The sequence below is a fragment of the Pelophylax lessonae genome, assembly GCF_965119305.1.
Source record: "Pelophylax lessonae genome assembly, chromosome: 1".
Classification (NCBI taxonomy): domain Eukaryota; kingdom Metazoa; phylum Chordata; class Amphibia; order Anura; family Ranidae; genus Pelophylax; species Pelophylax lessonae.
The window spans coordinates 682805871-682822444 of NC_138768.1; the positions used below are offsets into that span (position 1 = coordinate 682805871).

Genomic DNA, 16574 nt, shown 5'->3' on the forward strand with positions numbered 1-16574 from the left:
GGTTTCAGATAAAGGTGTAATATGTATGTCAGAGGTGCATATGCGTTACCCAAATAGTCTGTAGGAACAAGTTTGCGTAATAAGCATTTGTTGACATTGGTAGAGGTCTCGTTAAAGAAGATAAAAAAACATTCTCATATATGGCTTTTCCAAAAGGTGTCCATGTGGTGATTGGTTCTCAACAAAGTTAGATTGTTTTGGACTTTTTTTTTTTTTTTTTTTAAAAAATGCCCTTGTATGGGACAATAGACTCCACTGCTCAGCCGCTGTACACTAGGATGTTGTTTTACGTGAGATGAAAGATTTATCAAAATTGGCACTGCATTTCTCCACTTCTGCTGACTTCTTCTGAAAATTGGTGCCTAATAAAATCCATGCTCACATCTGTTCAAAATTAGACCATCTGAATTTTGCCCATCGGTGGCAGGGTGTCCTTTTATGGGTTCAGTTCACAGGAGGTTTAGTGAACCTAGTATGAAGTCTGTGAACCTAGTATGAAGTCTGTGAACCCAGTATGAAGTCTGTGAACCCAGTATGAAGTCTGTGAACCCAGTATGAAGTCTGTGAACCCAGTATGAAGTCTGTGAACCCAGTATGAAGTAGGGATGTAACGATATCAAAATCTCACGGTACGATACAATTTCGATATTGACCTCACGGTACGATATTTATTGCGATATTGTGGAAAAGCTCATGGTATTGTTAAATAGCTCATGATAGTGTTTGTGATGATAATAGCGAAAAAATACCGACATTTATTCTGCTTTTGCCAGTCAACAGGCAATTTATTGTTGTATTTATGGATCCATGACAACATAAAACACTGATCACATAGTGCTTTTAAAGTGCAAGTTGTAGTCAGGAACATCAATATTCTGTATAGTAATATTTGGTTGCATAACTGATTCTTCTGTGCAATGTTCAAGTTAAGAAGCAGCTAGAACAATTGTAAACAAACAATAGGCAATTCCCTTTAAGTGCAAACAAAGATCAAGTTAAGTCAGGTTTAAATGTGCAAGGCAAATAAAGGCAGCCTTTTAAAAATGGTATTTAGGAACATAACTTAAACTTAAATAAAATAGTCAGTCAAAAAGCCTTTAAAAAAAACACTGACCTATCATTTAGCTTATGTTCACGTTTTTCATCAGAAAGATCAAAATATCTACATTGCAAGAAAAAAAAAAAAAAAAAACAGTGGAGGAATTCGACTGAGTCCTGACCTCAACCCGATAGAACACTTGGATGAACTAGAGTGGACAGTATGAGCCAGGCCTTCTCGTCCAACATCAGTGCCTGACCTCACAAATGCGCTTCTGGAAGAATGGTCAAACATTCCCATAGACACACTCCTAAACTTTGTGGACAGCCTTCCCAGAAGAGTTAAAACTGTTATAGCTGCAAAGGGTGGGCCAACCCAAAAAAACAGTAAAAAAAATCCTTAAACTCTGGTCTATGTAGTTAACAATGATTTGTTCCGCGGGACTGTGTTTATTCTTCTTGCTTTTTGATTCTTCTTGCTTTTTGACGGACACCTGTCCTTTTTAATATTGTAACCCAACCACGACGATATCGAGACACGACCACGACGATATTGAGACGACCACGACGATACGATATTGCGATATCTTCGATATCGTTACATCCCTAGTATGAAGTCTGTGAACCCAGTATGAAGTCTGTGAACCCAGTATGAAGCCTGTGAACCCAGTATGAAGCCTGTGAACCCAGTATGAAGCCTGTGAACCCAGTATGAAGCCTGTGAACCCAGTATGAAGCCTGTGAACCCCAGACATAAGGCTATATTGATAGCTTTCAAGGCTACATTGATAGCTTTTGTTAACAAAAAAGGGCATGGGTAGCTGGGCACTGCCATATTGAAGAAGTACCAATTACATTTTTAGCAAAATAACATTCATCAAAGAAAGGGCCTTTTAGTGACCCTTAAACAGCAATAAAAAAAGCTGGCTGGGGTCATTGAAGTCACCCAGTCCATAGCTGGTTCGTTCATAAATACTAGCCAGCCAGGAATCTTTGATTTTGTGAGAGTAGTTTAGCTGATGGGGTTGTCAGGGCAACATTGTCTGTTCATAATGCTAAAGGGTCATCACAATTGACACTGGATCTGCATTTCTGAACAATGTTGATGATGGATTTACATTGTGGGAATCTTTTTATTAGAGAACATTTTCACAGTGTCAATGTCCAATTTTCTTTTTACAATATTTTAGGAAAGAGTGATAGGGATACTCGTATGTTTTCCTTAGTGGATGGGGGAATATCCTTATTATAAAGGTGGTTTTCATATTCAGATAAGGGAGCTGAAAGGCATGTGGCCTGGTTTGTTACAGCAAGGTGTGTGTGTTGGGGGGGGGGGGGGGGGGGTCTGCACGGTTGCTGCTTTCGTCCCTTTTCTGGCCACCCAGGCTGTGTGCCTGAATAAGGGTCTGGTATGAATTTTTAGGGGGACCGCACACTAGTTTTTTTTTATGAAAGGGACAGTTTACAGTTTTTTTTAAATTGTGGGGAAAAAATGGCGCAGGGTTTATATTCAAAATTAATACCTGGTCAGTTTGTCTGGAGGTTTGCTTATATGTCAGCATGCTAGGTTTGTGTGAAACGTTCATCCTCAGTGGCCTTGTCTTTGTGAACTTTATCCCTTCGTTTAATCTTAGAATACTGTAAATAAAACATTTGGGAGCAACATGCTGGATATTCATAGTGGGATAAATCTACCCATTACTAAAAGTGTTAACATTTAGGTGTATTCAATTTATAGAAAATGAATTGCCATGGTTTAAGATTAGCTGCCTACACAAAAGGAATAATAATTAGCATAATCTCCCAGAATAACCATGCTCTTCATAGCTTTCGGAGACCTTATCGTGTCAAAATGTATAAGCATTTCAAAGCTTTTTGTTTCATAATTTTGGTAATGTGAATTTTTTATGTTATATCCAGCAGCAAAGCAAAGAGATGTGGTGTTTTCTGTAAGTAATGTATGTGGGTAACGCATATCATGGCATTCTTAAATAGAAAACCTCTCAAGACTGTTATACATTAGATGATGCAGGGCCATCTTCTATGTCTTAGATATTTTTGGAGCAAAGAATATGCAGAAATTTGTTCACTAAAATAAGCTAGATACTGATTATAAGTCTAAAGCGACTTTGAAATGGGACTCTAAGGTCAGAGGTTGTCTATTTACATGTAAGAGAATTTGTGTCTATTGTATTGCTTTCCCTTTGTGAAGATGTGAACCAGACCAGTAGAAAATCAAAAGAAGGATGCTGTCTGTGGTCCTACTTGTTAAACCTCTGTTACTGTATGGAAACTTTAAAGTGTTTGTAAAGGTTTTTTTTTTTTTTGTTTCTTTTAAATAACTGTTATACCTACCAACTTATTGGTTTTGCTTCTTTTTCTGGGGTCTGCGATCGTGGCGCCTCCTCTTCCCTTACTAGCCCCTTACTATGGGATCATTCATGCAGGCTCTATAGACACCCCCTGCTCCCTCCTCACAGGATTTGTCTGACAGTAGCAGGAGCCAATGGTATATTGAACCCCACTTTTTTTTTTTGTTGTAGGAGATGGCTTTTGTTTCTCATTCATTTAAATTACTCCAAACTAGGACGACAGTCTTATGCCTCGTACACACGCATCGATAGTTGGCCGACCGATCGGCCGTCTTTTGTCCAGTGTTGTTGTGTTGGTTGAAATGTGCTCTAGACTGCACACTAATTTTGCGGCCTACAACAACCAACTTCAGAAGTGATGTCATGTGCTGGTTTACTTTCCGTGTGTTTTTTCTTCTCTGAGCATGCCCAGTCTTGCTCATCTGATTTTTGTCTGCCGAAATCTGTACTGACTGAAGAACAATCGGCCGTTCTGGTGACGGCCAACAAAAATTTTATAGCATGCACACCAGATTTTGTTCGGCCGAAAAGTCGCAGTCGGTTGTCCGAAGCATCATACTAACAAGCCGACAATCGGCCGATCGGACGTTGCCCGAAAATTCACGGCCAACAATCGTTGCGTGTGTACGAGGCATTGGGCCGGCCATAGATGGATCAAATCTTGGCCGGTTCAACAAGAACCGGCCGAGATTCGATTCATCTATGGGCAGGCTGATTGTTCCAAAGTAGATCCAACATGTCAGGTTTCTAGCATGCCATTATCATCTGGGGCTATAGCTGCTATCATCAATTAGTGAGATCTCCCAGCAGGTGTTCTTTCTTAGACAAGAAAATGTTCCTGTTGAAATATCATGTTTTTCAGATACTATTGAACGTCTTTGCGTATCTCAGGTAGGGTGATGCCATGCACCAGGAATATCTATCTATTCTTGAACTAAGATTAGATTCTTTGCTCCTATTATACAGCGGCGAAAAGATTTTTTATTTTTTTTATAATGTAAGACGAGCTTATTGTGCGCTGTTCTGACTTACAAGCATTCTTTTGATGTTTACATGCCGAAAATGTAATTTAAAATAGCATACTACAAGGATTAATCTTTAGCTGAGATATGAGAGCTAAACACAGACATTATGTAACAGTGTAAATACCGTGACTGTCTTCATCTTTTGTGCTAAAGCGCAAGAGATCATTGTCTAAATGTAGTGGTTAACGGTTCTATACCTCTCAGTTAAAGACCAAAAAAATTATTTTGCAGCTTAAAGGCCCTTTCACACTGATACGTTTTTTTTTCCTACATTTTTCCCTTGCAAAAAAAAAAAAACGTTTCCCTTTAAATCCTTTTTACACCACTGCGCTGTGGGTGTGTAACGTTTTGGAAAGTCCTGCCTACAGCATCTTTGGTTTTGAAAACATCGCCAAAAATGCAGCTTCTCATTGAAGTAAATGGAAATCTCTGCAAAATCGCTGTAAAAACGCACTGCGGCTTTGCGTTTTTGAGTCGCATCCATTTTTCAGGCAACCAAGAAACGCACAACAAACACATCTGAAACACAGCAAAATCAGTTATACTACAGAGCAGTGTCAAAGCACCCTAACAATTCTTAGATGTGGTGGCTGTATGGTCTATGATAACGCCCAGGTGGGAGGGCGAAACGCGTCAACGTATTTCCGGTACGGCACCTTGGATTCGTCACGTCCGGTTCACTTCCTGGCTGGCCGTGGAACGCACGCCTATAGCGGCGTTCCCGGAAGCCTCTGCAGATTGTCTCGCATTTTATTATACCATGTTTGTGAGTATATTTTTTTGCCTTATATAATTAAATCTTCTTAAAACGGGCTTCACTATCCCTGGTCTCTTTTTTGGTATTTATCCTTTGGAGCCATTCAGGACCACCATTTATCAAGAATATCCATCTAGCCTTTCTATTTTTAAGGAGAAGATTTGGTGCATAACAACATCCATTTTTACACAGGCTTTCTTGACCCTAGTTAGGGTCCATTCGTTCTGGTGAGTAGGGTTCCTGGAGGGGTCACAGTCACCTGGAGCACGACGGTTTTATGTCTGCACTGGAGCACCTTGCACTTTGATTGATCACCCATTTGGACACTCTAGTGGAATATGTTCTGTTGATTGATTTTTCTGGACATTCATTTATTATATATATATATATATATACATTTTTTTGGGACACATTTGCCCTTTATTTGTCAACTTTTTATTCACAGTTGATTTAGTATGTTTTTATGCAAGCGCTGTGGTAATTTGGTTATATATACAGCAGTCACAAAGCATGCTGTTTGCACACCCCATGGGGCACGTGAGAGAAAGGAATCTGGAAGGATGTCCATGTACCCTCTGCCAGACCTGGAAGCCCAGTGCTTGGATGAAGGGGGGGGGGGGGAGAGAGTCAAGGGGGCCCTTTATGGTTTCTTGCACCAGGGCCCTGAAGGTTCTAGGTACACTGCAATATATTAGATTTTTGTTTTTGGGTTTAATAGCACTTTAACTTCTAATAATCTGTGCTTTATAACATAGACACAAAGTGGGGAGTAGCCTTCTCAGTCAGAACATGAATTGCTCTCTGACCCGAGCTAGCATTGCTGATGGGTGTTAGGTAGCTTATAGCTAAGCGTGGCCCTCTGTTTCTTACAGCGCAGGCAATGTGGTCTGTGTTTACACAGGATGAATAGAAACGTTGAGCCAAGTTTCCTCGTCTCTGACCCTGCTGCAGTCATGGAAAAGTTTATTTTAGCAGGGATTTCCAGCTGCATAAGGCACATTCGTCTGCATTAAAACATACTCTCACTTCTTATACACTGCTACCATTTAACTTGGAAACCTTAACAGCATACCTGGTGTGCAGCCCGACGATAAACAGCGTCTGTTGATTTAAATGGGGGCAGACTTTATTTTGGCCCGCATTCATTTTTGTTGTTTGAAGGTGTGGCTGCCCCCACATTTAGTAAGCAGGGGGTGAGGATAACACTTATGACTGTCAGTCAGCAATTTCCTTGATATTAGATTCTCTGCCCTTTCCCTGGTGTGCTCATAATGCATTCATTGATTGTGTGCAGTAGCTGGGCTTGCTGTGCACATGTCTTTTACAATGAAGCTTTGTTGGCACTCGAGTGTGGTGGTACCAGCATGTGAGCTCCCACAATGAACATACAGAGCAACGTATCTCACAGTGACTCCGAAAGCCATCTAGTAGTGTTCTGCCTCTAGATACTAACATATCCCTTCCCAGTGGTTGCTGTGAGTTACAGCGCTCTGTTACTGTGTGTGATTTAGCTTACGCACATTCAAATTTACGAATTTTGGGGAAACCAGAGTGTCGTTTCAGGGAGTAGTGTATAGATGTCATTGTTGTGGCATTTCTTATTGTTTTTCATGTGACTTTCACATACTGTTTCACATGTTCACAGTTCATATTTCAGGCTTATCTTTGTAGACTCTCTTTTGCGCAAACCAATCAAAATACACTTATTTTTTTTAACCAAAAATATGTAGCAGAATACAAATTGGCCTAAAAGGATGAAAAAATTAGATTTTTCCTTTTTTTTTTTTTTCCTTTTTTGGAATGTTCTATAGCAGAATGTGAAAAATATATATTTTTTTCAGAATTGTCACTTTTTTTTGTTCATATTGCAGAAAAAAAATCGCACAGGTGATCAAATACCACCAAAAGAAAGCTCTATTTGTGGGGAAAATCAATCAAATCAATTTTATTTCAGTACAGTGTCACACAACCACGCAATTTTCCGTAAAATAACGCAGTGCCAAAATGCGCAAAATGGCCTGGACATTAAGGGGGAAAATCCTTCTGGTCCAGAAGTGGTTAAATAATTGCCCCTGAAATTGCTGGTGGTTTTAGAAATAACTTAAGACTTGAGCTGTGAAGGGCCGGTACAGACCAGCAAGGAGCCCAGTCACGCTTCTGTAGCAGATGATGCAAGTCTGAAAAAGAAGGTCGCACACTGCTGGTATAATCCACAAGAAACGTTATTGGAGACAGACAGAACATGGATTTGCCAAGGTTCTACCATGTGTTCTGTCACGGTGTGCAAACCTCCTTTTCAACTTGCAGAGAATTGCATTATTCTTCTAATAATTTTAAGCAGATTTCCCCACTCCCTTTTATATCAAATGTCAAGAGCCCCCCCACCATCAGAAGTCAGTAGTTCCCCACCCTCCCTTACATCAAAGTGTATCCCCTTAACCTTGTGCAGCTGCCAGGAAAAATCTGGGGGTGGAGCTGGGATTTAGAAAGTGCAGGGTCTGGAGGAGGTCCAGGTGGGGTGGAGTCAGCTGCCAGAGTCTATTAAATTCTGAGACCAGGGGAGGCAAAAATTAGAGGGGGCTTCGACTGCACAGAGAGGTGCAGGATCTGTAGGAGGAGTTCTGTTGATCTCTCTGCTTCTGATGGGTGGGAGGGAGGTGAGGGGGGGCAGAGAGGAGCCACAGAAAAGAGCAGGCTCTGACAAAGGAGTTCTGTCCCCCTCTCTGCTGGCAACTGCTGAGACAAGGTGGGGGTGGAAACAAGGAGGGCCACATGAGATGATCTGGTGGACCTTGTGTTTGACACACATGCTGTAAAAGCACCTCCATATAAGCCTATGTGTACTAGAAGAGGAATATTTACAGGCAGGAATAAAAACCTCAAAGGTGTTTTTAAAAGAGCAGGAAAAATTCTGAACATGCCTAAACGCATGTAAACATGTCTAAATGCACCTAATCACTAGACATGTCTAAGACTTTGAGCATTCATGCATTTCAAGGCCCCGAATAAATGATTATTAGGACCAATAGAATTCATTAACACTCAAAAGCTTGACACACCTAAACGCATGTGCATGACTTGCTTTTACTGTATTTTTTAAGCAGCTTTTCCCCTGGGAGGAGTTCTAGCTTTCAGAGGGCCTAAACAGATGCCCTGTGTGTATAAGGCCTAAAGGTAGGGATCGGTAAAGCCCAATCGCTGGTATTTCTTTTAAGAAGGTAGCTGTATAAGGAGTAAATTTGGTTGCCTCTATGTAAATATAGTGTAGTAAAATATACTGTATACTTAGAAGCAATATTTGTAGATAATTATAACTACACGCACGCTGGATATTTACTGTAAGCAGTTCACACACATATCTAAATCGAGGTTTTAAAGGCTATATTTACATTTTTTCTGACCTAAAAAAGATTGATAAAAACACCAGTATTGTGTGATTTGTGATTTCCAGCTCTCCATTCTAATCTATCCCTGCGTGTCTGTTATACTAGAATGGTTAGATACATCCTACTTCGATTTCATCCAGACCAGGGGCCCAGTGTTCACCTACTGCAGAATTTTCTTTATTATGTCTTTAAATGATCAGTTTGGTTAGGAGTTCTATTCCATTATAACATGCCTAGGAAACGTAATTATTATACAAACTCTTTCTCTGCTGAAGAATAATGTCACATTTTTTGTGATTTTGTAGCTTTGTGCCTAGAGAGCGCTATTTTTCTGCACAGCAAACCATAAATATTGTAACTCGTTGGAATGTTAGGCTCATTGTTTGTAATATGTGGCAGACAGGTAAAACAAATATGGAGCAGAGTGTTTTCATGGGGAAATGACATCAAGTCTGGTAAGAGAAGGAACAAAGGTTGTGCAGAGTATTTGGGAAAGCTTCATGAACACATACACCTTTGGCCTCATGTCAGATTTTGTTGCTTCAGGTTTATCTTGTTTTATATATCATACAATGAGAGATACATGTGAATCCAGGTGTCTGTCCTCTGGTTGAAAGGTGTGATAAGGCAAGTGGAATCTGAGAACTGGTTTTCTGTTGCTTGACTTCAATACCTGGAAGCCAGGAAAATCCCCTTTGCCCCAGATATCTTTGATCACATTGCAGACATTCCATGCATGCCGGGGTGAAGCTGTGAATGCAGGACTTTTAAAATCGTTTGGTAAATATAATAGAAATTTGTGTACTATGGGGGAAGTAGTTCTGTGTAAAATGTGTACTGTCAGTGATTTGCCTATTGTGTATAATCAGAATTTAGTTTCTCAGCTGACGTTCAGAATGGTGCTTTCACTGCCAGATTTGTCCTGCATTTTGGTCTCCTCAAATGGTCGAATAGAAATATTGACAGTCTATACAAGTAGAAGTGAGAACGTATCCCCCACCCTGAACAATGTGTATTTTATAATATCTGCAGAAATAACTCTTATTTAATATAACCATTTTTATTTGGTTTAATGTTCGTTCTTTTGCTACTGTTTTTGTTCCATATAACAAATGTGTTGCTCAGCTGTTGTTTTACATTAGGTTATTTTTTTTTTATTTTTTTTATTCTTTTGATTTTCACATTAATTCCTTTAACATTTAGTAAGCCTTGGTCGCATCTTGTGTGAACAGTGACTGTCAGCTGCATACATCTTGGGTTGCTTTTCCCGTCATTACAGTTTAGTAGACATTATAAGGGTCCTTTCACACAGGCACCTCGGTGTTACAGATTCTGCTTGCTCAGTGGGGGATCGCTCTGCTGATCCCCACTGAGCAGGTGGATGACAGGTCTGTGTCTGCTTACTGTTCAGAACAGACAGTCCTGCTCTCCTCTTTGTGTCCATTTCCATCTGATACTTTCCAATCTGCTCCACCAGACAGATGGAAAATAGGACCACCATCCCTCTGTTTTTTTTTTTTTTTTTTTAGGCAAAATTGGATGGCGGCGGTGTCAGCGGATAAATGTCCGCTGACATCTGCCGCTCCATAGAGGACATTGGAGGGTCCAATCGGGTCTTCTGAAAAACTGACAGGCAGACCTGATCTGACTACCTGTGTGAAAGGACCCTTAGGTTGGCCAGATGCTTTCACACACTGCTGTCCAGTAACTATGATATTAGCCATGGCCGGTCCACAGAAGGGCCAGTGTATGGCTAAATGCCTGCCCTACACAGGCAGTCCCCAAGTTACTTACATCAGACTCATACTTACAAGCGGAGGGAGACAACAGGAAGTGAGGGGAAATCTACCCCTAGGGAGGGAAATTCACTCCTGTAAAAGTTATCATGGGAAAAATGGGGTGTCCACTAAAGCTTTATCACAATCCTTGTTTCCACAACAACTCAAAATTGTCAAAATCCAATGGTTACAGGGACAGAATATGAAGTGAAATCTTCTGAACCAGGGTACAGACCACAAAAAAGGGTACAGGGGTGTTAACCTTTCCCTATGCTATCCAAAATACTTAAACATTTTTCTTTTAGCTGGATTAACTCTTAAAAATGTACATGTTCCAACTTGTATACAAATTTAACTTAAAGGGAAACTTTAGTCAGAAAATGAAGTCCTGCTAGATCACTTCAAGCTGGCCCAGGTATAGCTATGTAAAATGTTAAAAATGAGTGCCCATACTGTTCAGTAATCCAGTAATACACTGTTCCACCCTGCTCTGCACATGCTCAGTTGCTCTCCATTTTAGGCATTACTGAGTTTATAGAGGCCGATCTGCTGACAGCTTCTTCTTTTTAAACTGAAACTGCCATGGTGCTGCATATGTGATCAGGGATGACGCCAGCTATTTGATGGTTTGAGGACACAGTCAAATGTGACAGTTAGCAATCCCGGCATTCCAGTAATGTAACTGTTTTTTTAAAACCATTAAATCAACGGGTTTAGTTCCACTTTATGATTTACTGCTGTTTGGGGGCTCTGGGCTTCAGCAAAATGGCAGCCTCCAGTAAGAAGCAAGTTGTTATGGGTAAAGTTCCACTTTAAGAACAAACCTACAAGACGCTATCTTGTTTGTAACCCGTGGACTGCCTGTACATTGCTGAACGTTGCTTGTGAACTGATGAGAAGCAGGCACCTCTGACACCTCCCTGTACAATCAATAAGAATGCACAAGCACCTGTGCAAAAATAGAATGACCTCAGAAGCATCTCTCAAGCTGTGAACCGATTGTTAATGTCACTTGCAAGGAAGTGTTTAAACAATACAGAGAGCTGTTATGCACTGATGCATGATGTGACATAGGTCATAATAAAATTTCCTTAAAATGATGCAATGAGTCATCTGACATTGGCAGCACTCATTTTCACACTGTGAGTGTAATATTGGCCTAGAATTGTCAAAAAGTTCTTCCTGTACTGATGTGAAAAGCCCTTTGTTTTGTGTATATATTTATTGAATAACATGGATACTCATAAACAGTTGTGCATCACCCAGTTTTGCATTTCCTGAACTGTGTTAGGTAGGTAAACATACATAATTATACCAATGTGAGCCAAAGATTACCCTTTCACCATCACTGCTGACTGCAAATGAATTGATTTAGAGCTAGATGATGATGTCCATCCATTTATGTTGGTGACCCTGCACAGGAAATCATGGACATCTAACTGTGACCATCTTGCTTATATTTGCCCAAGATATATCACTATGCGTCCAAGTTTGATTTTTCTTCAAAGAGCTGGTCAGTTTGTTTTATTTTGATGCAATACTACTGGAGACCAGCAGGAAGGAATTTGTGAATTAAACGACAGTCCCATAGTAAATAGGCTACAAATAAACTAGAACCCTGTACTTATTCTGCTGTCCCTTCCCTGGAAGCTTGGCTGAATACATCTACAGAAAATATTTTTATTTTGGAAAAGATTATTTCCGCTGCTGCCTTCAATTATGTACCTGAATATGTGATTTCATACTTGTCCTCAAAATATCGTTGGTGGCAACAAATCCTTTGGTAGAATGCTTTTCCTTTCCCCTTTGTCTACTGTTAAAGGGTAGTCATGACTGGGCATATGTAATAAGTATAATTCATCATTTATTTTTTTTATTAAGAAACTATCTAATGACATACAAAGCTGGTGACCTGTCACTCTGAATTATGCCTTTAAATAGGATCAATGGAAATGAGTTTGTTACGTGTAATTACATGTATTGACTTCTGCTGTTAAATCACTGAACCCTGCAAATGATGCGCTCTTTAATGTTTGCCTTTTATAGACAGTGAATGAATATGCATCATAGAGGATGATAAATGGGCCCTATTTGTACACGTCTTTTAAGTGTCTCATTAGTCCCTAATTGCCAGTTACTGTTCTTAACGTGCATTAAGCATATAGAAAATATGGATATGAGATACCCCCCCCCCCCTTTGGTAGGGTTTTTGTAGGATACATCAACTCCTGGACAGTTCAAAGATAAACTATTGATTAATAAATTATGATCACACAACAACTCTAAAATTTTTAATTTTGGGAACAAAATAATTTATATTTGAGTTATGCCTCTGACATTTTCAAGAAAATTATAAAGCTCACTTCAAGCTGAACTCTAGACATAAAACCTTTAATTGGAATTTAACCCTTAATTGTCACAAATAATATAAATCCAATTTGTTTGCACCAAATGCCCTTCCAAACTCCGATATTGTAAAAGTAAAGGTGACATCATCATTGACTACACATAGCTTTTGAGAGCAGAGCTGTGGTAGGGACCGAGCAGGTCCTCCCATGACAACTTGCCTGTAGAAAACTTCAGAGGGAGCAAACCCAAGACCGGTCACCCTGCACAAGGAGAGAGATCAGCCCTGACCAGTCTTTATTACAGGAAACTCCTGCACAGATGTACAGATGTTGTTTCATGCTGGATTGCCACACATAATGTGAAGAAAATGCAGAAATTATACTAACGCCCCGTACACGTGGGCCAAATATCGGGTGCCATCGGCCACCTTTTGTCCAAGGGGCATGACCGTAAACGGTCTGATGATAGGCAATTTGATCAGCGCGCTCAGCCAATGGTTGAGCGAGCTGACCCGTGTGTTCTGGCAGGTGAGCCATCCCCCTGTCAGGACACAACAGCTCAGTGAGGGAGATTGCTTTACTAATATTGGATAGTTAGTACTGCAGCTCCTCCTAAGCTCTATAGTTTTTTTTTTTTCGTTCAACCCAGTGGGCTGCTATAATACAAAAGAAAATGAAAAAAACTGCTAGCGTTTTTAAGGCTTTGGATTTACATAATAAACACTATTCCAATCTCTATCTTAAGATGGATATTTCCTCCATTTTCCTAGCATGTGGTGTTAGACAAATGCTTTCCCTCTTCATGGTTGGACTATTTAAAAAGAAAAAACCAAAGCATTTTCCATAGAAAGTTTTTTCTTTTTCTGTAAATTCTTTATTTAAAGGTATGCCAAAGATACATCAACTGTAACATAACATAGCATCCTAGAATGCATAACGGATAGATATGGTACTCATCTGAAGGTAAACCCGCACGGGCCAATTAATATCGACCCACGTAGATTCCCCCCCCCCCCCCCCCATCAGGTCACGAGCAAAACATGTTATACACGGCAAAATATCAGGCAAATATAACAACATTCCTTGCTATGCAATGGACGAAGGTAAAAAGACGAGAGTAACTCATGAATCTCCATGTAGGACCATGGCCTCCACTGGCATCTGTCTCCTCTCACATGGGCAGTCACCTGCATATGTAAAGTATTTCTACCCCTAAAGGCAAGCATACCAGAAAGCGTTTTCAGCCCAGAAAAGGGACACAAGAAGTGTCGCGGACATGAGGAAAAGCGACAGTGAGACGAAAGAAGGAAGGGAGTGGAGGAGAAAGAGAAAGAAAAAGGAGGGGGGATGTGGGCCGCCGGAACAGCAAGAGATGGGGGGAGCGCCCAACTGCCAGGCCACCATCATCCCTGATTGTCTCGGGGCTGCCGGAACAGCAAGAGATGGGCAAAGGCCACTTCAAGACATAAAAGTTTTGTATTCCTCAGAGTAAACAAACTTGTGCCAATAATACCACCGTGCAAGAAACCACTCCCTCGTGCCTCTCTCTGTGGACATGAGATCCTCAATTTTTATGTTAACCATTCCTTTTAACCACATGGCCACCGAGGGAGGCTATGTCTGCTTCCAGAACAGAGGGCTACAGCTCTTCGCTGTCATTATCAGTAGGGGCAAGATGTATTTCCTGTAGGGTGAACCCGAAAACCAGTGGTGGTGCAACAGGAAAGAGCAGGGTCCAAAGTAAGAGTATGGTCCGTGAATTCTTGGGTAATTTTCATGACCTCTGCCCTGTAGGACCTCAGAAACATGCAGAACTAGAAGATATGGAGGAGACAGCCTGGTTCCTCTTCACTCCTCCAACACATGTCAGAGCAATTTGGGAACATCTTATTTATTTTCATCGGGGTGTAATACCATCTTGTCAGGATCTTCTATTCAGATTCTTGGTACTTGGCGCATATGGACGTTTTGTATGAAAAGAACAAGATTCTGTCTACCTGTGCATCCGTGACGGACAGTCCCAGGTCCCATTCCCATTTGGTAATATATGGGGGTCTATATGCAGGAGGCGGATTTGTCAACATTTTGTAAGTCAGGGACACTGCGTGATGTAAGGGAGAGTGGTCTGTACACAAAGTCTGAAAGGTGGTAAGTCACCTCTCAAAGGCATCTGCAAGTGGTAGAGAACCGAGGAAGTGTGATACTTGAATTTTCTGCCAAAAATTAAATCCTTGAGAAAGCCGGGCTGTCTTGAATTTGTTGTCTGGTGAGCCATTTCCCGTTTTCAATAAAGTGCCAGGATTGATAAATCCCCGTCGCCCCTGACAGTAGGTATCCATCAGCCCAGACTCAAAGGTCGGATTGCCCACCATCGGAAAAAGCGGTGAGGCTCCGGGGAAATCGCAAAATCCTGACCTATCTTCTTGCAAATCTTCAACATTGTGCCCACCGTGAAATGTGCGGTAATCCAGGTAGGCAAGTTAGAACAGCAGCAAAGGAGTGTCTCCAGTGGGGCTCCTTCTAAGGATCATTCAATCTCTACTCATTGTTTGAAAGAGCTGTGGCAGCACCCGTCCAGTACTCTGGTCAGATGGCAGGCCGAGTGGTATAAAATAGCATCAGGGAAGGCTACTCCTACCATCAGCTTTGGCATTCGTAGAGCCTTCTGTGCCAAGCGGGGTGGGCACTGAGCCCACAGGAAAAAAAGTTTTCTTTAGAACAATCTGACCATGTGCAGGCTTGCCTTAGATGATGTACTGGCAGTATGTACTGAGCAGAAATACGACATCATAGAAGAGAAGCCACTAATGGAATGGGCTAGGTTGCTATCTTCTTATATTAGTCTACATTTTCCTGTGATATCTGTTGGGTTTCTATAAATACAAAAATAGATTTACATGCTTTCAGAGAATATTTAATTGTATAGTACATAACTGAAATGGCAAAACTAATGAGAAGTTAATGGTTGCTCTATTGTCAGTTGCAGACCTTCTTATGTATGTATGGTGATGTGTAATGTATTCTCAAAAGTTAGCTGATTCATAGAAAATATATTCAAATATGCCACAATCATATATTTGTTTTACTGTCTTTTTAAACAGAAATGAATGGAAATTAAATTCAAGTCTCAATTTGGCAAAGCAATCCCTTGACATACGTTTGACAAGTTTTGAACTGTAGTCCCGAGTGTTTGCTTTGTTTGGCTTGGTTGCCTTTTAAATATTTAATAGCAAAATGGATCTTCAATGGTTTAGGTCATCCGTTTTAGTGTATTGTACTAGGTGGTCCCCAGCCTTACTGATAAGATGAGACTACGTGTTCAGTCTCTCCTACAGTGTGTTACACTCACCTGATCAGCGTATATTTGAGAGCCACGCACACCCAGGTCCCTATAAAAAAAAAAAAAGAAGCTTGCGCGCTAATTGGAAGATAAGAGGTTATTTTAAAATAAGATCATTAAATAACTTGTAAGGGTAGACATATGGGGGCTGACATTGCTGACTTGTTTTTTAAGTATACGGTCTGATTGTTCTAATACTTTGGGCAATGGCACTCTAGAAACTTTGTAGCTGAGATTTGTGAACCTGCTTGCTTTCTCTGGTGATTATAGCTAGCTAAAGTGATACTAAACCCACAACAGTAAAATCAGTCTGTATATGACGTAAAGCATGCTTGTTATACTCACTGTGGAACCTATGGGGTTAAACCTGCGCATTGTGTAAAAAGGCTATTTGATCCTTTTATTCTCTGATCCTCTCCTTCTTCCACAGTCCCCAATCCATCTACTGATAGTATTGAGCCTTGAAGGCACTCTGCACATGCTCAATTTGATGCGTATTCCTAGAGAGTTTGTTTTATTTTGGAAGGGTG

The 16574-nt window shown here is 40.6% G+C and overlaps 1 protein-coding gene across 17 annotated transcripts in view; it reads left to right on the forward strand.

The window, feature by feature from the left end:
* Positions 1 to 16574, forward strand: part of RAPGEF2 (Rap guanine nucleotide exchange factor 2) — a 455748-nt gene that overhangs the window by 342552 nt on the left and 96622 nt on the right. Inside the window, exon 1 of one of the 17 annotated variants that reach the window (XM_082243618.1) lies at positions 9159 to 9322. The exons of 15 other annotated variants lie outside the window; for them this stretch is intronic. In XM_082243618.1, the coding sequence (XP_082099744.1) occupies positions 9311 to 9322 (12 nt within the window). In that variant the 5' untranslated portion in view covers positions 9159 to 9310. Of the gene's footprint in view, positions 1 to 9158; positions 9359 to 16574 lie in introns of those variants that run through there. One more of the 17 variants, XM_082243619.1, reaches the window with a different exon arrangement.